The 21927-nt window shown below is 46.4% G+C and overlaps 2 protein-coding genes across 3 annotated transcripts in view; both read left to right on the forward strand.

The window, feature by feature from the left end:
• The window catches only part of LOC141075704 (probable N-acetyltransferase camello), a 69595-nt gene extending 58324 nt beyond the window's left edge, over positions 1-11271 (forward strand). Inside the window, exon 3 of the mRNA XM_073562836.1 lies at positions 10473-11271. Within this exon, the coding sequence (XP_073418937.1) occupies positions 10479-11150 (672 nt within the window). The 5' untranslated portion in view covers positions 10473-10478 and the 3' untranslated portion in view covers positions 11151-11271. The remainder of the gene's footprint in view (positions 1-10472) is intronic.
• A 140-nt stretch (positions 11272-11411) lies between these two features.
• LOC141075703 (N-acetyltransferase 8-like) lies at positions 11412-18644 on the forward strand. 2 transcript variants are annotated; one of them, XM_073562833.1, is made up of 2 exons: positions 11412-12075; positions 17919-18644. In XM_073562833.1, exons 1-2 carry the CDS (start codon positions 12073-12075, stop codon positions 18609-18611), a joined length of 696 nt encoding a protein of 231 aa, XP_073418934.1. In that variant the 5' UTR covers positions 11412-12072; the 3' UTR covers positions 18612-18644. The 2 variants fall into 2 exon arrangements, with proteins under 2 accessions (XP_073418934.1, XP_073418933.1); XM_073562832.1 differs by lacking the exon at positions 11412-12075 and adding an exon at positions 12223-12276.
• Positions 18645-21927: the final 3283 nt, after the last annotated feature.

A 21927-nucleotide genomic window follows, 5' to 3' on the forward strand; every position in this document is an offset into this window, starting at 1 on the left:
AGATCAGCATGAGTAACATGGCGGTCGGCGTGCACGCCCTTTTATACCCCCTGTGACGCCCCCCAAAGCAAGCCAATCACTTGCATGCCCTTCTCAAAGATGGTGGTGACCCCTGCCTATGTCATCACGTTGCCCACAGTGTCCGTGGATCCTGATTGGCTGGAAAAGGGTGGAAAACAAACTTTTGAAATGCGACTTTGGCGCTAAAGTCGCCGAGCTCGTGGCCGACCTCACCCTAGGGTCGGGTTTCGTTTCATGAAACCCGACTTTACCAAAAGTCGGCGACTTTTGAAATTTTTTGACCCGTTTCGCTCAATTCTACAATTCAATATACAGATAGATGATTCCACACTATTGCATGGAGGGCCTATAGGGACCATGGTGCAAGTCCAATTCAAGGTAGAAACATTTCCCAAGTAGTACATACCTCTGCACAGGAAGCGATGGCCCGCTACACTGAACTTCTTTTATTCTTCGTTCCTCTCTGTCTGGTGATCAGTGTTTGGCTTTCAGCGCTTGACCTGAGAAGTCTGGTCTTCGGCACATGACCTGAGAAATCTGGTCTTGCGCACATGACCTGAGAAGTCTGGTCTTCGGCACTTGACCTGAGAAGTCTGGTCTTCGGCACATGACCTGAGAAGTCTGGTCTTCGGCACATGACCTGAGAAGTCTGGTCTTCGGCACATGACCTGAGAAGTCTGGTCTTCGGCACATGACCTGAGAAGTCTGGTCTTCGGCACATGACCTGAGAAGTCTGGTCTTCGGCACATGACCTGAGAAGTCTGGTGTTCGGCACATGACCTGAGAAGTCTGGTGTTCGGCACATGACCTGAGAAGCCTGGTCTTCGGCACATGACCTGAGAAGCCTGGTCTTCTGCAATTGACCTGAACAAGTCAGGTCTTCAGCACTTGACCTGAACAAGTCTGGTCTTCAGTACTTTACCTGAGAAGTCTGGTCTTCGGTACATGACCTGAGAAGTCTGGTCTTCAGTACTTTACCTGAGAAGTCTGGTCTTCGGTACATGACCTGAGAAGTCTGGTCTTCAGTACTTTACCTGAGAAGTCTGGTCTAAGTCTGGTCTTCGGGACTTGACCTGAACAAGTCTGGTCTTTGGCACTTGACCTGAACAAGTCTGGTCTACAGTACTTTACCTGAGAAGTCTGGTCTTCGGTACATGACCTGAGAAGTCTGGTCTTCAGCACTTGACCTGAAGAAGTCTGGTCTTTGGCACTTGACCTATGAAGTCTGGTCTTCAGTACTTTACCTGAGAAGTCTGGTCTTCGGTACATGACCTGAGAAGTCTGGTCTTCGGTACTTTACCTGAGAAGTCTGGTCTTCGGCACTTGACCTGAAGAAGTCTGGTCTTCTCCAGGATCAGATGGCTCTCAGCTACTTCTACTGTAGTGTTAGCCACAAACCTGTTCCGCTGTTTACACATACTCTTCCTTTCATATCCTGGCACCAACTGCATCCCTCCGTTATCATCCCGGCCTTTTATATATAGCAACTGCACCACAGCCGTCACCTGATCCGGCGCCCTCTTCAAACTCTTCCCTCGGGAAACACTTCATCCTTCAGTTCCTGTTAGACAGACACCCAGTCTCATACCTTCAATACTTTACATGAGAAGTCTGGTCTTCAGCACATTACCTGAGAAGTCTGGTCTCCAATACTTTACCTAAGAAGTCTGGTCTTCGGCACTTGACCTGAGAAGTCTGGTCTTCAGCACTTGACCTGATAAGTCTGGTTGTCTCCAGGATCGGATGGCTCTCAGCTACTTCTACTGTAGTGTTAGCCACAAACCTGTTGTGCTGTTTACACATACTCTTCCTTTCATATCCTGGCACCAACTGCATCCCTCCGTTATCATCCCGGCCTTTTATATATAGCAACTGCACCACAGCCGTCACCTGATCCGGCGCCCTCTTCAAACTCTTCCCTCGGGAAACACTTCATCCTTCAGTTCCTGTTAAACAGAAACCCAGTCTCATACCTTCAATACTTTACATGAGAAGTCTGGTCTTCAGCACATTACCTGAGAAGTCTGATCTTTGGTACATGACCTGAGAAGTCTGGTCTTCAGTACTTTACCTGAGAAGTCTGGTCTTCAGCACTTGACCTGAAGAAGTCTGGTCTTTGGCACTTGACCTATGAAGTCTGGTCTTCAGTACTTTACCTGAGAAGTCTGGTCTTCAGCACTTGACCTGAGAAGTCTGGTCTTCGGCACTTGACCTGAGAAGTCTGGTCTTCGGCACTTGACCTGAGAAGTCTGGTGTTCAGCACTTGACCTGAGAAGTCTGGTCTTCTCCAGGATCAGATGGCTCTCAGCTACTTCTACTGTAGTGTTAGCCACAAACCTGTTCCGCTGTGTACACATACTCTTCCTTTCATATCCTGGCACCAACTGCATCCCTCCGTTATCATCCCGGCCTTTTATATATAGCAACTGCACCACAGCTGACACCTGATCCGGCGCCCTCTTCAAACTCTTCCCTCGGGAAACACTTCATCCTTCAGTTCCTGTTAGACAGAAACCCAGTCTCATAGCAACTTGTGAGATTTTTTAAAAAATGCATACAATATTTTATTGACACTATTGGACAAACAATAACATATATATATTTATACGGCACGTCTTATCTTGTCACGTAATGATGAATTCTAACAGTTGGTGACTCTGAGTTTATACACTGGGTATCACTACTGCGTGTCCTTATTTGCACTTTTTGCATGTTATGTTATTGTTTGTCCAATTGTATTAATTCCATTTTGTATGCATTTTTGAAAAGCAAACACTCCTTCTCCTTTTTTGCAATCCTTCAGTTCCTGCCTGTCCAGTCAGACCAGCAGATGGTGACATTTACTTGTAAGGCTGGGTTCACACGTAGCGGAACTCTCGCGGAAATTACCGCGAGAATTCCGGAATTCCATTCCGCGGGAAAATCGCATTTTAAATTCCCGCGATTTTCCCGCGGAAAAACTAGCATTTTGCAAATGTAATTAGCTTGCAGAATTGCTAGCGTTTTCCAAGCGATCTGGAGCATCACTTGGAGAACTGATTGACAGGTTGGTCACACTCGTCAAACATAGTGTGGGACCGGGAGCGTGGAGAGAGGCGGGAAGGCTGCGCGGGACGTCGGAAGGTGAGAATAACAATATTTTTTATTTTAAATTCTACTTTTTACAGGGATATGGTACCCAGAGCCCGGAGGACAGTCTCCTCTCCTCCGGACGGTGGGTACCATCCGCAAATGTTCTGCTTACTTTTCGCATGGTTGGCACAGCCACATGCGGAAAGTAAGCAGAACAATGCATTCCTATGGGTGCGAGATCGCTGCAATTCCGCGAAATTAATGAGCATGCTGCGTTTTTTTACAGTGAAGCGATTCCGCTGCGTTAAAAAACGCAGCATTAGCACAGCATTGCGGAATCCCATAGGAATGCATGGGATGCTTATTTTCGCGGCAAAATCGCGCGGTTAAAACCGCCGTGGAAACGCGAAAAAAACGCCATGTGTGAACTCAGCCTAAATAGTGTGAGATCTTGAGTGGGTGCATCTTCTGCTCACCACCCCTTAAGGCTATGTGCACACGTTGCAGATTCACCTGCGGTTTTTTTCCGCGCGGAACCGCAGGTAAAGTGACCTGCGGATTTCCTGCGGTTTGGTCTGCGGTTTGCCCTGCGGTTTCACACCTCTACTATGTTAAAGGTGTGAAACCGCTGCGGAAACCGCCCAAACAATTGACATGCTGCGGTTTCTAAACTGCAGCAAAACCGTGCGGAAAAAAACCGCACCGTCAGCACAGCGTTTTTGAAAACCCATAGAACTGCTGCGTTTCCGCAGGGCCAAAACCGCTGGGGAAACGCAGCAGAATCCGTACCGTGTGCACATAGCCTTAGGCTGAGTTCACACGTGGCGTTTTTTTCGCGTTTCCGCGACGGTTTTAACCGCGTGATTTTGCCGCAAAAACGTGAAAAATAAGCATCCCATGCATTCCTATGGGATTCCGCAATGCTGTGCTAATGCTGCGGTTTTTACCGCGGCGGAATCGCTTCACGGTAAAAAACGCAGCATGCTCATTAATTTCGCGGAATCGCGGCGATCCTACACCCTTAGGAATGCATTGTTCCGCTTACTTCCCGCATGTGGCTGTGCACACCATGCGAGAAGTAAGCAGAACATTTGCGAATGGTACCCAGGGGGTGGAGGAGAGGAGACTGTCCTCCGGGCTCTGGGTACCATATCCCTGTAAAAAATAGAATTTAAAATAAAAAATATTGTTATTCTCACCTTCCGACGTCCCGCGCAGCCTTCCCGTCTCTCTACACTCTCTCGGTCCCAGTAAGCCTTTGCGAGCGATGACGTCCATTCTCGCGGGATCACGAAGTCTCGTGGTCGTTCGCGCGACGTCATCGCAAATTACCACAAGACGTCGCGATCCCGCGAGAACAGACGTCATCGCGGTAATTGTCACAAAGGATTACTTGGACCGGGAGCGTGGAGAGAGGCGGGAAGGCTGCGCGGGACGTCGGAAGGTGAGAATAACAAAAAAAAAATATTATTATTATTTACATTCTATCTTTTACTATTGAGGCCGTATAGGCGGCCTCAATAGTAAAAAGTTGGTCACACTCGTCAAACACTATGTATGACGAGTGTGACCAACCTGTCAATCAGTTCTCCAAGTGATGCTCTATATCGCTTGGAAAACGCTAGCAATTCTGCAAGCTAATTACGCTTGCAAAATGCTAGTTTTTCCGCTGGAATTTAAAATGCGATTTTCCCGCTGTGATAAAACACTCCGGGATCGCCTTTGCTGGGGTCAAAGGTCACGTGCGTTCAGCATGAAACTCAGGCGCAGAGCTGGGATTCGGGTATAACTGACACTGGGTCAGGTTTATTAATGGTGAAAGCAATGCATAAAGAAATAAAACATAAAACAAATCCTTGCCTGTCCGGCACTAACTAAACAAAGTACAACCTAACTACCAACTGGCGGGCTTCTCCCGTCCAGCCAAACCACAGTTGCAGTGGGCACTGCTCTCACTCACGTGTGTCTCTCACACAGACAGGCTCTCTGTGTTCCCAGGCTGAGACACTCACACAACCACCTTGCATCCTTTTATATCCACCTCCCATTATTCATTAGTAAGCAGGTGCGATACTGACCAGACTAGGCCACATAGGAGAGGAATCTGGGCGAGATATACCTGCCCTCATCCACTATTCCCACATGATTCTCACATATCCCCCCCTCTGCTCAGACCACTCTGGTCGAGCAATGACACCCGCCAAACAGTGCACTCGGGACAGAGCATCTGCATTTCCCATCTGTACCCCTGGGCGGTGCTCCACAGTAAAAGTGTAGGCCTGCAGGGCAAGGAACCACCGGGTCACCCGGCTATTCCGTTCCTTGTTCAAGTGCATCCACTTGAGAGGGGCATGGTCAGTGATCAGCCTGAACTTTCGGCCCACCAGGTAATATTTCAGGGCCTCTAGAGCCCACTTAATGGCGAGGCACTCTTTTTCTACGACTGCATACCTTTGCTCGTGTTTATTCAGCTTCCTGCTGAGATAGAGGACTGGGTGTTCCACTCCGTCCCTCGCTTGTGAGAGTACAGCCCCGATACCGGTATCAGAGGCATCCGTTTGTACCACAAACTCGCTGCGGAAGTCTGGAGTCACCAGTACGGGCTGAGAGCAAAGTGCCCGTTTTAGGCTATGGAAGGATTCTTCAGCCGCTAAATTCCATTTAATCATGACGGAGTCTTTCCCTTTTGTAAGATCCGTCAGGGGGGTAGCGATGGCTGCAAAATTGGGTATGAACCGGCGATAATAGCCGGCGATCCCCAGGAAGGCTTGCACCTGCTTCTTGTTGACAGGTTGTGGCCAGTCCTGAACCGCCTGCATCTTATCAACCTGGGGTTTAACAACACCCCTCCCAATTACATACCCCAAATACCGGGCTTCTTCTAGCCCGATGTGACATTTCTTGGGGTTCGCGGTTAGACCTGCCTCCCACAGGTCGTCAATCACAGCTTGTACTTTCTGGAGATGAGTCTCCCAGTCCAAGCTGTAAATGACAATGTCATCCAAATAGGCCGAAGCGTACCGCCTATGTGGCCTCAAGACTCGATCCATCAGTCTCTGGAAGGTCGCCGGTGCCCCGTGCAGTCCAAACGGCATATACACATACTGAAATAAACCTTCCGGCGTAGCAAATGCCGTCTTTTCTCTGGCAGCCTCCACCAGAGGGATCTGCCAATACCCCTTTGTTAGGTCTAGGGTCGTAATATACCGGGCTTTTCCTAACCGATCTATTAACTCGTCGACCCGGGGCATAGGGTAGGCATCAAATTTTGAGACCGCATTCAGTTTCCTGAAGTCATTGCAGAACCGGATGGTGCCGTCCGGTTTAGGAATTAGCACAATCGGGCTGGACCACGCACTATGCGATTCCTCAATGACACCTAACTCTAACATTGCCTTCACTTCTCGGGAAACGGCTTCACGGCGCGCTTCCGGGATTCGGTAGGGCTTTACGTGAACTGTGACACCAGGTTCCGTTACAATGTCATGTTTCATTAGCGTAGTCTGCCCTGGTTTTTCTGAGAAAAACTTTTGGTTATGAAGTAGAAACTGCCTGACCTCAGTCTTTTGCCGCTCCGAGAGAGTCTCTGCAACCCGTACCTCCGGTACGGTATGCGAGCAGACGGGACGGGCCAGCTCCGCTGACAAGGCAGACCGATCTTTCCAGGGTTTTATCAGATTTACATGATAAATCTGTTCAGGTTTCCGCTTACCTGCCTGGTATACTTTGTAGTTTACTTCACCAACTCTTTCCTTAATCTCAAAGGGGCCCTGCCACTTTGCTAGGAACTTACTGTCCACCGTGGGGACCAGGATCAACACCCTATCTCCGGGTGCAAACGTACGGATCTTGGCGCCCCTATCATAGATTCTTTTTTGGGCTCCTTGAGCCTGTATCATGTGTTCTTTGACGATAGGCATAACAGCCGCAATACGGTCCTGCATTTGTGTGACGTGATCTATCACCGTTTTAAACGGAGTGACCTGACCCTCCCAGGTTTCTTTTGCAACGTCTAACAGTCCGCGAGGACGTCGGGCGTACAATAACTCGAAAGGCGAGAATCCCGTGGAAGACTGGGGTACTTCCCTGATGGCAAAAAGCAAATACGGAAGTAAATAGTCCCAGTTCTTCCCATCCTTGTCTATCACCTTTCTCAGCATCTGCTTCAGAGTTTTATTGAACCGTTTGACCAACCCGTCTGTTTGAGGGTGATACACGGATGTGCGTAACGGTTCGATTTGTAACAATCGGCAGAGCTCCTTCATTACCCTGGACATAAAGGGGGTCCCCTGGTCGGTGAGTATCTGTTTTGGTATACCGACCCGACTAAACACATGCACCAGTTCCTTGGCAATCGTCTTGGTGGCCGTGTTACGCAAAGGGATGGCCTCAGGGTAACGAGTGGCATAATCTAAGATGACCAGGATATGTTGGTGTCCACGTGCAGACCGTGGAAGGGGTCCAACTAAATCCATCCCAATCCTCTCAAACGGGACTTCAATAATAGGTAGGGGTACCAAAGGGCTACAGAACCGGGGCTTAGGTGCAGAGGCTTGGCAGTCAGGACAAGACTCACAATATACACGAATATCGTGATGCATGCCTGGCCAAACAAAACAGTGTAATATCCTTTCGGTGGTTTTCTGGACTCCCAGGTGACCTCCCATCACATGTCCGTGGGCCAGGTCCAGCAACTGCCGCCGGTAGGGTTTTGGCACGACTAATAGTTGCACCGTACCTTCCCCCTTTTTCTCTATCTGATAGAGTAAATCATTCTCCAGAACCATGTAAGGATATGCCAGCCTAGAGTCAGGTTCTACGGGTACCCCGTTTATCACTTTTACATTTGTCCTAGCCTGAGAAAGGGTAGGATCCTTTATTTGCTCGCTTTGGAAGTCATCTTTCTGAACTTCTAAATCCGGCAAACGGGGAGGTGGACGGCTGTCGGCCTCTTCCCCGGTCTTCTCCGTATCACCCGCCATGACTGAAAACGGGAACTGCAGGTCATTTCCCGCAGACTCTTCCCCCGAGTCTTCCGGGGAGACCTCTTCCAGGGGTTCGGGACCCCCACGCGCCCTGGGAGAAGAATCATGTACACGATTACCCAAGGGCATCAACTGATTCTCCCACAATTGCCAGAAGTGGGGAAAATCCCAGCCCAGGATAACATCATGCAATAACGCCGGGACGAGTCTCACTTTATGTTGCACAGACCCATAGGAAGTAGTAATGCATATGACCGTGGTGAGGTACGAACAGGTGTCTCCATGCACACACGTTACAGAAAATTTGTCTGATGGTCCAGTCGGGGCTGACACCAGACTGGCCTTCACCAGAGTCACCACACTTCCCGAGTCTAACAATGCCACCACATTTTTGCCATCAACAGTTAAATCACACAAGTGTTTTTCCGCATCCTTTTGACCGGCATTCACACTCACTACCCGTGCAACCTTAGACATGCGGTTTTTAGAGTCTGTGACGTCGCACTGCATGGGTTCAGTAGTGACCGGACAGTTCGCAGCAATATGTCCCATCTCTTGGCATCGGAAACACCTAACGGGCCCCTTGCTTAGACCATAGTTCGTTACTCTCGGCCTCGCAGTGCGGGCAGTCCCATTTTCCTCCCCCACTGTCTTAGGGATTTTTCCATCTCCCCAACTCCCTGGAACAGTCTTACCGGTTCCACGTGGAGATGATGAAGAACGAGGTGGGGTAACGTCGTCTCGGAGTCCAGCCACGGAGTAACGTTCAACCAGATCCACCAGTTGATCTGCCGTCGTAGGATTTCCATGGCTTACCCACTTCTTCGTCACGTGGATCAGGTCGAACATCTGTGACCGCGGTGGTTTATCCGGCTGATAAGTCCATTGATGCACTCTCTGTGCACGGACAGCGGTCGTCACTCCCAGCCGGGCCAAGATCTCGGCTTTCAGTTTGTCAAAGTCCTGCGCAGCTTCAGGCTCTAAGTCATAATAAGCCTTTTGGGCCTCACCGGAAAGAAACGGGGCAATCAGGCCGGCCCATCGTGCCTTCGGCCATTTTTCTCGTACCGCCGTCCGTTCAAATGTGGTCAGGTATGCCTTGACGTCATCTTCGGTCGTCATCTTCTGCCAGTACCGACTCACGTGAATCACTCTCGACTCGGCTTCCAGGTTAACCTCATGTAGGCTTGCCAGGCGCTGCGCCACCTGCAGGAGAAGCGAACGATCGGTAGCTGTCATGTCCACCAACTCCTTCAGCTGGGCCATCATCACCCGATTAGCTTCTTGCTGGACGGCGGTGGACTGTACCAGCGCTTTCACCACGTCCTCCATGCTCATGCTTGCAACGTGATGCCCGCATTCTCCACCACAATGTGATAAAACACTCCGGGATCGCCTTTGCTGGGGTCAAAGGTCACGTGCGTTCAGCATGAAACTCAGGCGCAGAGCTGGGATTCGGGTATAACTGACACTGGGTCAGGTTTATTAATGGTGAAAGCAATGCATAAAGAAATAAAACATAAAACAAATCCTTGCCTGTCCGGCACTAACTAAACAAAGTACAACCTAACTACCAACTGGCAGGCTTCTCCCGTCCAGCCAAACCACAGTTGCAGTGGGCACTGCTTCCACTCACGTGTGTCTCTCACACAGACAGGCTCTCTGTGTCCCAGGCTGAGACACTCACACAACCACCTTGCATCCTTTTATATCCACCTCCCATTATCCATTAGTAAGCAGGTGCGATACTGACCAGACTAGGCCACATAGGAAAGGAATCTGGGCGAGATATACCTGCCCTCATCCACTATTCCCACATGATTCTCACACCGCGGAATGGAATTCTGGAATTCTTGCGGTAATTTCCGCGAGAGTTCCGCTACGTGTGAGCCCAGCCATACTGATACACAAGGGTGGAGAGGACATGGACTTTAATATGCAACCCTTGAGGACTGAGCCCTCGTGAGGAGGTAACTGTGAGCTCTAGACAATATGTTGGTGGTAAAGTCTGAACGGACACCATACTCTCCAGTGAGGTACTATATACCGTACCGGGACAATGTATGGCAAGACTGTGTGGCAGGTTATGGGCAGTCGTTAGCACTTTGCAGCTCTATTCTGGTATTTGTTGTGCTTCTTGTCACCATCTGAACACAATATGGCATTATGTGACCATTGTGGGATGTTTTACAGACAAAGTATGATCCTCTATGGGGAACGTATGAGAACTATATGAAGCTAAAGAGTTCTGTACGGCTTTCGTAGTCTCCAATGTTCACTATTTATCGGGAGACTGTATGGCAATGGGACAGTATGTTTTATAGACACACCCTTGTATGGGGCATGTGCAGTCCATGACCTGAAGGATAACTCACAGTTCCTCTTCTCTTGCAGGAAATCATGTCTGAATACCGGATCCGGCTCTACAAGGACTCTGACTATGAGAGAGTTCGAGAGATCTTTGCTCATGGCATAACTGAACACACCGTCAAAGCTTTCCATTTTTCACTCCGTCTCCCCCGCATCTGGGCCTTATTTGTGGTGACGTTCCTTCTATTCTCACATATCACTGGGTCATTGCTGGTGTCCATTTTAGCTGTGATCACTGATATTGGATGCCTATATCTTATCAATAAGAACATCTTCGTGTCATATGTCCAGCACAGTCTGGGTGACGACATGTTAGAGATTCAGAAATATTACCTTCAGAGAGACGGTTACTGCTTTTGGGTGGCGGAGTCTTCAGGAGAGATTGCAGGGATGGTGGCTGCGACCCCACCAGATCATCCCGGAGGAGAGAGACAAGTGAAACTCAAGAGGATGTCCGTACCCAGAAAATACCGGGGCAAAGGCATTGCGAAGGCCTTGTGCAGGGTGGTCATTGATTTTGCTCGGGAGAGAGGCTGTGAGGCGGTGATCTTGGAGACCTCATATCCTCAGGTTGATGCCTGGCGGATGTATGAGAAGATGGGTTTTAGGAGAATGAGAACCTTCTTTGCCCCGTCACTGAAGGCAAAATTAATCGGCTTTACGTTACTGTTCTACCAGTACAATCTTCCTGTTCACAGGTGAAAAGTGCAGAAATGTCAAGTTTCAGGTTTTTATACAGATCGACCACGATCAATATGGAGGAACCTGAGCTTCCTAGAAAGTCATTCTTGTTACTCACCATTAAAAAGCTGGAAATATAAAACTCTTGTTTTCCTTTTCTATGAAGTATGATGTTTTAGAGGAATAAAGAACGTGCGAGGAAGACAGGGCAGGTCCTAAAGATCATGGGGAATATCTGTCACTTCAGTGAGGAGCAAATGACAATCTATAAGAGCCAGACGGTGCGGTGCTGGTGTGACATCCTTACGGCTAAAGCTCTGCTCTCCAAGACTGAGCCAAAAGCCACCATTGTGCAACAAAATATTGGTGCTATTGGCGAGGGTGGAATATTGGCCGTATGAAGCCAGATGCATCGTCTAGTCCTCCCTGTAACAAATAACACTCCACTCCAACGAACAACATGACCAAGCAGAACATCTTGTGATGACTCCATGATGGTGGCCTTTTATTAAAATTGGCCATATACATAGATGGAGGTCCATTTTCCAGGATCCCTGCAGATCTTCTCTGAGATTGGGGAGTTCCACAGCACCTGGCATGGTTGACCAAGTTGGTCCACCACTGTACTTGCCTAAGAATAAAGGGAAGTTGCCCATGGTGAGTTGATTTGTGGGAGTTCCGGAGGCTGGATACCCTCAATCACACAATAATGTCCTATCAGAAGACTCAGACTTCAGTGTTTTAGTTCTGGATAGCCGGGATACATTTAGTAATCGGAGACCATTTCCAGGGCCATATCACAGGCAAGAGGGGCTATTACCTCTGGTGTCCCCCCTCACTGTGTCTGCCCACTGCCTGACCCCCTGCTGTGTCCACTTAAGACTAGTAATCCCACCTGCTGCAGTGATTCTCATCAGTGTGGAGGACGACCCTTGTATAACACATGGTGAGTAGATCGCCCTGGTGGAATAATTACCTGTTTACTGTTGATGGATTCATAGTAAATCATTAAAGATTTCACTTGTATATTAGCTGACAGGGGTCCGCCGTCCCGAGGACTATGACCACACTCCTATAACTATTAATCCTGCACATGACTCCCCACGGCGTCCACACAATTTCCACTCGGCGTCCACAGGTCTTGCAGGTTTGTATTCTGGGGTCTTCCAGGGTTCATATAATGGAGACACCGGGTTCTGGTAACTCAACGCCTCAAATATTAACGCTCCATTGTTAGACTTTTAGGTTCCCAAAAAATCGGTATAAGGGAGGCCCCCTCCTATATATAATCCTGGGGTGATGTTTTCTGGCAAAGCGGTCATTGGCCTCCTGAAGAATCAAGGACCACATGTAACTTCGATCTCTGCTGCTCATAGCCAAGACTGACCCAAATTATTTATAGTAAGGACCAGCAGAGACACAGGACTTATGGCAGAGACCCCCTGACTTACAGGGCACGTAGCTCATAATTGAGACCCTCTGACCCATATGACTTGGAGCTGAGACCCCCTGACTTACAGGGCACATAGCTCATAATTGAGACCCTCTGATCCATATGACTTGGAGCTGAGACCCCCTGACTTACAGAGCACATAGCTCATAATTGTGACCCTCTGATCCATATGACTTGGAGCTGAGACCCCCTGACTTACAGGGCACGTAGCTCATAATTGAGACCCTCTGACCCATATGACTTGGAGCTGAGACCCCCTGACTTACAGGGCACATAGCTCATAATTGAGACCCTCTGATCCATATGACTTGGAGCTGAGACCCCCTGACTTACAGAGCACATAGCTCATAATTGTGACCCTCTGATCCATATGACTTGGAGCTGAGACCCCCTGACTTACAGGGCACGTAGCTCATAATTGAGACCCTCTGATCCATATGACTTGGAGCTGAGACCCCCTGACTTACAGAGCACATAGCTCATAATTGAGACCCTCTGATCCATATGACTTGGAGCTGAGACCCCCTGACTTACAGGGCACATAGCTCATAATTGAGACCCTCTGATCCATATGACTTGGAGCTGAGACCCCCTGACTTACAGAGCACATAGCTCATAATTGAGACCCTCTGATCCATATGACTTGGAGCTGAGACCCCCTGACTTACAGGGCACATAGCTCATAATTGAGACCCTCTGATCCATATGACTTGGAGCTGAGACCCCCTGACTTACAGGGCACATAGCTCATAATTGAGACCCTCTGATCCATATGACTTGGAGCTGAGACCCCCTGACTTACAGAGCACATAGCTCATAATTGAGACCCTCTGATCCATATGACTTGGAGCTGAGACCCCCTGACTTACAGGGCACATAGCTCATAATTGAGACCCTCTGACCCATATGACTTGGAGCTGAGACCCCCTGACTTACAGAGCACATAGCTCATAATTGAGACCCTCTGATCCATATGACTTGGAGCTGAGACCCCCTGACTTACAGGGCACATAGCTCATAATTGAGACCCTCTGGATCCATATGACTTGGAGCTGAGACCCCCTGACTTACAGGGCACATAGCTCATAATTGTGACCCTCTGATCCATATGACTTGGAGCTGAGACCCCCTGACTTACAGGGCACGTAGCTCATAATTGAGACCCTCTGATCCATATGACTTGGAGCTGAGACCCCCTGACTTACAGAGCACATAGCTCATAATTGAGACCCTCTGATCCATATGACTTGGAGCTGAGACCCCCTGACTTACAGGGCACATAGCTCATAATTGAGACCCTCTGATCCATATGACTTGGAGCTGAGACCCCCTGACTTACAGAGCACATAGCTCATAATTGAGACCCTCTGATCCATATGACTTGGAGCTGAGACCCCCTGACTTACAGGGCACATAGCTCATAATTGAGACCCTCTGACCCATATGACTTGGAGCTGAGACCCCCTGACTTACAGAGCACATAGCTCATAATTGAGACCCTCTGATCCATATGACTTGGAGCTGAGACCCCCTGACTTACAGAGCACATAGCTCATAATTGAGACCCTCTGATCCATATGACTTGGAGCTGAGACCCCCTGACTTACAGGGCACATAGCTCATAATTGAGACCCTCTGATCCATATGACTTGGAGCTGAGACCCCCTGACTTACAGGGCACATAGCTCATAATTGAGACCCTCTGATCCATATGACTTGGAGCTGAGACCCCCTGACTTACAGAGCACATAGCTCATAATTGAGACCCTCTGATCCATATGACTTGGAGCTGAGACCCCCTGACTTACAGAGCACATAGCTCATAATTGAGACCCTCTGACCCATATGACTTGGAGCTGAGACCCCCTGACTTACAGAGCACATAGCTCATAATTGAGACCCTCTGACCCATATGACTTGGAGCTGAGACCCCCTGACTTACAGAGCACATAGCTCATAATTGAGACCCTCTGATCCATATGACTTGGAGCTGAGACCCCCTGACTTACAGAGCACATAGCTCATAATTGAGACCCTCTGACCCATATGACTTGGAGCTGAGACCCCCTGACTTACAGAGCACATAGCTCATAATTGAGACCCTCTGATCCATATGACTTGGAGCTGAGACCCCCTGACTTACAGGGCACATAGCTCATAATTGAGACCCTCTGGATCCATATGACTTGGAGCTGAGACCCCCTGACTCCAGTGACCAATGACATGCGAAATGCGCTTGTTAATAATGAAGGGAAACCTCAGAGCTGTAATCAGTGAGGAGTCACCAGAGGTAACGAGGGGTCCGGCAGACACATCTCCCACCTGGCTGGTCCCACCGGTGACGCTGCCCCGGTGATGTCCTGTAGATGTCACAGGAGGAGCGCTAGCGCTGTATATATACCGTATATATATATATATATATATATATATATATATATATATATATATATATAATCATTGCTGGACTTCCCACCATTGTTTTACAAAGGTTCCTCTGCTGACACTGCTGTGGCCCCACTAATATCCTTTCACTTCTGTCTTATCTGCCTGGTTCTCCTTCATCTTCTTCATTGCACCTACATTACTTTTATGGTTAACCTCTTCTCTTCTGGATTTTTCCTTTACTATTACCTCTCCTATTTCCGTGTTTTCTCCAGTGTGGTTTTTCTCTCTTCCTCATCTTCTTCTCTTTATTTCTTCCTCTTTTCTTCAGGCTCTTTTTTCTTAATTTTGTCCTTATTGGTTTATTTGCAGAATCATTCACAAAGTTAAGGAAATGTAGAATTCTTGTGAATGTTGCCTGGTAGCTTTGTGTTTGTTCCATCTCTCTCTGCCCCTCAGTGCACCCAGCTTCCCAGAGCTGCTAAAACTACATTTCCCAGCAGCACCTGCTGCACCATAGTGCTGCATGCCCCCCCCTTTTCATGCTTGCTCCTGACTAACCCCATGAAATATTCTCTCTCTGCTCCTGTGCAGATCCTGCCTGATCAGTTCTGTCTTCTGACATCAGCGTACCTGCAGGGAGGTTGTGTATAATTGTTAGCTGGTTTATAGCAGAACTTGAATCTCCTGCACAGAGAGCTTGTAATAGCTTGGCAGGGCTGAGCTATGTTTCCTGCTGCTTGCTGAGAGATCAATATTGTCACCCTGCAACCGCTGCTCTGTTGATCCATATTTTAGGAGATTATCTTCTGCCATATGCATCCATAGATAAGCATCTCTCAGCAGCAGAACACAGACAAAGCTCAGCTCTGCACTGCTCAGTTATTACAGTCTTTATTGTGGAGCAGTGCAGAACAGTTGTGCTCTGCTAGAAACTAGCTAGCAATGATATAAAACCACAGTGCAGCTATACTGATGCAGAAGGCAGAAGATAAAGTGCGTCAGGCAGGGACTGTACAGGAGCTGACGGTGTACATGAGCATGGGGTGTATCCTAAATGTAGATGACACTATGTGGGAGGTAGAGGCAGAGCGGGACAGGCAGAGACCGTACAAGAGCAGACGGTGTATAGGAGCATGAGATGTGTCCTAACTGTAGAGGACTGCTTACCAACTGCTATCTAGGAGGAAATAGGGGGGGCACATAATGTAGAGAGGACCTGTAGGTTGGTAGACAGAGATGAGAAGATGTAGGATGGTACAGCAATGTGAAGAGGATAGATAGGGTGGTGGACAGAGAAGATGAGTAGGAGATGTAGGGCGGCGCAGCACTGTGGAGAGGATGGAAAGGTGGTAGACAGATGGGGTGGAGATGTAGGGTGGTGCAGCACTGTTGCGAGGACAGGTAGACAGATGAAGAGTAGAATGTAGGGTAGTGCGGCACTGAGGAGAGGACGAGTAGGTGTTAGAGATGAGGAGGAGATGTAGGGTGGTAGAAAGAGATGAGGAGGAGATTCAGGGTGGTGCAGCACTGGGCAGAGAACGGGTAGGGTGGTAGAGAGATCAGAAGGAGATGCAGGGCGGTGCAGGACTATGAAATGTTTGGCGATGCAACACTGTGTTGAGGATGTGTATGGTGGTAGATAGAGATGAGGAGGAAATGTAGGGCAGTGCAGCACTGTGGTGAGGATGGGTAGGGTGTTAGACAGATGGGTGAGGAGGAGATGTAGGGCAGTGCAGCAATGCTGAGAGGACGGGTAGGTGGTAGACAGAGATGAGGAGGAGATGTAGGGTGGTGCAGCACTGTGCAGAGGACGGATAGGTGGTAGAGAGATGGAGAGATGTAGTGTAGTGCAGCACTGTGGAGAGGACGGGTAGGTGGTTGACAGAGGAGGAGGAGATGTAGGGCAGTGCAGCACTGTGGAGAGGATGGATAGGTGGTAGACAGAGATGAGGAGGAGATGTAGGGTGGTGCAGCACTGTGGAGAGGATGGATAGGTGGCAGACAGAGATGAGGAGGAGATGTAGGGTGGTGCAGCACTGTGGAGAGGATGGGTAGGGTGGTAGACAGAGATGAGGAGGAGATGTAGGGTGGTGCAGCACTGTGGAGAGGATGAATAGGTGGTAGAGAGATGTAGAGATGTAGGGTGGTGCAGCACTGTAGAGAGGATGGATAGGTGGTAGACAGAGATGAGGAGGAGATGTAGGGTGGGGCAGCACTGTGGAGAGGATGAATAGGTGGTAGAGAGATGTAGAGATGTAGGGTGGTGCAGCACTGTAGAGAGGATGGATAGGTGGTAGACAGAGATGAGGAGGAGATGTAGGGTGGTTCAGAACTGTGGAGAGGATGGGTAGGGTGGTAGACAGAGATGAGGAGGAGATGTAGGGTGGTGCAGCACTGTGGAGAGGATGAATAGGTGGTAGAGAGATGGAGAGATGTAGGGTAGTGCAGCACTGTGGAGAGGACGGGTAGGTGGTTGACAGAGGAGGAGATGTAGGGTGGTGCAGCACTGTAGAGAGGATGGATAGGTTGTAGACAGAGATGAGGAGGAGATGTAGGGCGGTTCAGCACTGTGGAGAGGACGGGTAGGTGGTAGACAGAGATGAGGAGGAGATGTAGGGCGGTTCAGCACTGTGGAGAGGACGGGTAGGCAGTAGACAGATGAGGAGGAGATATAGTTTGGTGCAGAACTATGGAGAGTTTGTGTCTCAGAGCGATAAGTTTACATTGGATTCTGTAGCTGATGTGCAACCAGTGGAAAGATTGGCACAAGGTGGCGGCATTAGTGTAGCAGTTGGACAGGTACATGATCCTGGCTGCTGAATTCATGATAGATTGCAGAGGGGAGAGTGTAGAAGGAGGGAGACCGAATAGTAACTGTATAGTAAGAGTTATTAGAAATTGTTCTTTTCCATCTCCGATTAGACCTGAGCGTCTGTTGTATTTACTTGCAGAAAACCCCGGTCATGTCCGGCTTCCACATCCGCTTCTACCAGGACTCTGATTACCATATTGTCAGAGACATCTTTGCTCGTGGTATTACGGAACATGTTGGCGTTGCCTTCCGTTACACGCTGCGTCTCCCGCAGGTTTGGCTCCCCGCTCTGGCGGTGACCTGGCTTCCTCTCCTGATCACAGGATCTCCTTTGGCCTCTGCTCTGATAGGGATCACCATCCTGGGTGTCATTTGGTTCATGAACAGACGCATCTTCACCTCTTACACAGAGCACAGTTTGAGTGACGACATGTTGGACATTCAGAAGTATTATCTACAACGGGAGGACCGTTGCTTCTGGGTGGCAGAATCAGATGGCGAGATCGTAGGGACCGTGGCGGCAGCTCCAAAACTACAAGAGGGAGGAGAGAAGCAAATGGAGCTCAAGAGATTATCGGTTCCTAGAAGACACAGAGGAAGAGGAATAGGGGCAGCCTTGTGCCGAACCATCATTGACTTTGCTCGAGAAAGAGACTACAAGGCGGTGGTGCTAGATACCTCACTGCACCAGGCCAGCTCCTGCCACCTCTATGATAAGATGGGATTCAGGAGGACCCGCCACTGCTACCCAGAAAACTGCTACAGCAGATACATAGAGTTCATAGATGTGTACTACCGATACGATGTCCACACACAGGAGTCACGACACTGAGCCACCAATAATAAAGAGGAGAAATGTACAGCGTCTGCTCTGTGTTCAATTAGATAACTGAACGGGATGCGGTGACAGACAGGAGACAGAGCAAAGGTTAACGTATTTACTCTAACAGATATTTACTCCACACAGGGAGATAGCGGGTAAAACCAGGGCAAGGCGGCTAATTGGTGAAAATACGGGTAAACAAGAGGAGTAACAGTTTTCTTAAGGTGTAACTTATCCGGGCCAGACAACTCCGAGGCCGGAATGTCCACAGGCAGATAATGGTGCCAATAATGGTCACCGCGAAGAGAATAAGGTGTGTAAACCCGGTCATTCTGCCTACATAACCATGGGAAAAGAAAGTAGTGTAGTAGTTCTATAATACTGCCCCTTATGTACTGTAATATTAGTTATATTCTTGTACATAGAGGCAGTATTATAGTAGATATATTCTTGTACATAGGGGCAGTATTATAGTAGTTATATTCTTGTACATAGGGGCAGTATTATAGTAGTTATATTCTTGTACATAGGAGCAGTATTATAGCAATTATATTCTTGTACATAGGGGCAGTATTATAGTAGATATATTCTTGTACATAGAGGCAGTATTATAGTAGATATATTCTTGTACATAGGAGCAGTATTATAGTAGTTATATTCTTGTATATAGGGGCAGTATTATAGTAGTTATATTCTTGTACATAGGGGCAGTATTATAGTAGATATATTCTTGTACATAGGAGCAGTATTATAGTAGTTATATTCTTGTACATAGAAGCAGTATTATAGTAGTTATATTCTTGTACATAGGGGCAGTATTATAGTAGTTATATTCTTGTACATAGGGGCAGTATTATAGTAGATATATTCTTGTACATAGAGGCAGTATTATAGTAGATATATTCTTGTACATAGGAGCAGTATTATAGTAGTTATATTCTTGTATATAGGGGCAGTATTATAGTAGTTATATTCTTGTACATAGGGGCAGTATTATAGTAGTTATATTCTTGTACATAGGAGCAGTATTATAGTAGTTATATTCTTGTACATAGGGGCAGTATTATAGTAGATATATTCTTGAACATAGGAGCAGTATTATAGTAGTTATATTCTTGTATATAGGGGGCAGTATTATAGTAGTTATATTCTTGTACATAGCAGCAGTATTATAGTAGTTATATTCTTGTAGATAGGAGTAGTATTATAGTAGTTATATTCTTGTACATAGGGGGCAGTATTATAGTAGTTATATTCTTGTACATAGAAGCAGTATTATAGTAGTTATATTCTTGTAGATAGGAGTAGTATTATAGTAGTTATATTCTTGTACATAGGGGGCAGTATTATAGTAGTTATATTCTTGTACATAGAAGCAGTATTATAGTAGTTATATTCTTGTACATAGAAGCAGTATTATAGTAGTTATATTCTTGTAGATAGGAGTAGTATTATAGTAGTTATATTCTTGTACATAGGGGGCAGTATTATAGTAGTTATATTCTTGTACATAGCAGCAGTATTATAGTAGTTATATTCTTGTAGATAGGAGTAGTATTATAGTAGTTATATTCTTGTACATAGGGGGCAGTATTATAGTAGTTATATTCTTGTACATAGAAGCAGTATTATAGTAGTTATATTCTTGTACATAGAAGCAGTATTATAGTAGTTATATTCTTGTATATAGGAGCAGTATTATATTAGATATATTCTTGTATATAGGAGCAGTATTATATTAGATATATTCTTGTACATAGGGGCAGTATTATAGTAGTTATATTCTTGTATATAGGGGCAGTATTATAGTAGTTATATTCTTGTACATAGGGGGCAGTATTACAGTAGTTATATTCTTGTACATAGGGGGCAGTATTATAGTAGTTATATTCTTGAATATAGGGGACAGTATTATAGTAGTTATATTCTTGTATATAGGAGCAGTATTATAGTAGATATATTCTTGTATATAGGAGCAGTATTATATTAGATATATTGTACATAGGGGCAGTATTATAGTAGTTATATTCTTGTACATAGGGGGCAGTATTATAGTAGTTATATTCTTGAATATAGGGGACAGTATTATAGTAGTTATATTCTTGTACATAGGGGCAGTATTATAGCAGTTATATTCTTGTACATAGGGGGCAGTATTATAGTAGTTATATTCTTGTATATAGGGGCAGTATTATAGTAGTTATATTCTTGTACATAGGGGGCAGTATTACAGTAGTTATATTCTTGCACATAGGGGGCAGTATTATAGTAGTTATATTCTTGTACATAGGGCGCAGTATTATAGTAGTTATATTCTTGTACATAGGGGCAGTATTATAGTAGTTATATTCTTGTACATAGGGGGCAGTATTATAGTAGTTATATTCTTGTACATAGGGGCAGTATTATAGTAGTTATATTCTTGTATATAGGGGCAGTATTATATTAGATATATTCTTGTACATAGGGGCAGTATTATAGCAGCTATATTCTTGTATATAGGGGCAATATTGTAGTTATATTCTTGTACATAGGGGCAGTATTATAGTAGTTATATTCTTGTACATAGGGGCAGTATTATAGTAGTTATATTCTTGTATATAGGGGCAGTATTATAGTAGTTATATTCTTGTACATAGGAGCAGTATTATAGTAGATATATTCTTGTACATAGGGGCAGTATTATAGTAGTTATATTCTTGTATATAGGGGCAGTATTATAGTAGTTATATTCTTGTACATAGGGGGCAGTATTATAGTAGTTATATTCTTGTACATAGGGGGCAGTATTATAGTAGTTATATTCTTGTACATAGGGGCAGTATTATATTAGTTATATTCTTGTACATAGGGGGCAGTATTATAGTAGTTATATTCTTGTATATAGGGGCAGTATTATAGTAGTTATATTCTTGTACATAGGGGGCAGTATTATAGTAGTTATATTCTTGTACATAGGGGCAGAATTATAGTAGTTATATTCTTGTACATAGGGGGCAGTATTATAGTAGTTATATTCTTGTACATAGGGGCAGTATTATAGTAGTTATATTCTTGTATATAGGGGCAGTATTATAGTAGTTATATTCTTGTACATAGGAGCAGTATTATAGTAGATATATTCTTGTACATAGGGGCAGTATTATAGTAGTTATATTCTTGTATATAGGGGCAGTATTATAGTAGTTATATTCTTGTACATAGGGGGCAGTATTATAGTAGTTATATTCTTGTACATAGGGGGCAGTATTATAGTAGTTATATTCTTGTACATAGGGGCAGTATTATATTAGTTATATTCTTGTACATAGGGGGCAGTATTATA

The sequence above is a fragment of the Dendrobates tinctorius genome, unplaced genomic scaffold (assembly GCF_039654945.1).
Source record: "Dendrobates tinctorius isolate UK_male_01 unplaced genomic scaffold, ASM3965494v1 ptg000367l, whole genome shotgun sequence".
NCBI lineage: Eukaryota > Metazoa > Chordata > Amphibia > Anura > Dendrobatidae > Dendrobates > Dendrobates tinctorius.

What these genes read in the sequence shown, in the direction of transcription:
- LOC141075703 (XM_073562832.1), top strand. Translation starts at nt 12,223, where the DNA reads ATGACTCCCCACGGCGTCCACACAATTTCCACTCGGCGTCCACAGGTC. An exon ending in GGCGTCCACAGGTCTTGCAG is followed by an intron (nt 12,277 to 17,918) that starts GTTTGTATTCTG and finishes ATTTACTTGCAG; the next exon opens with AAAACCCCGGTCATGTCCGG.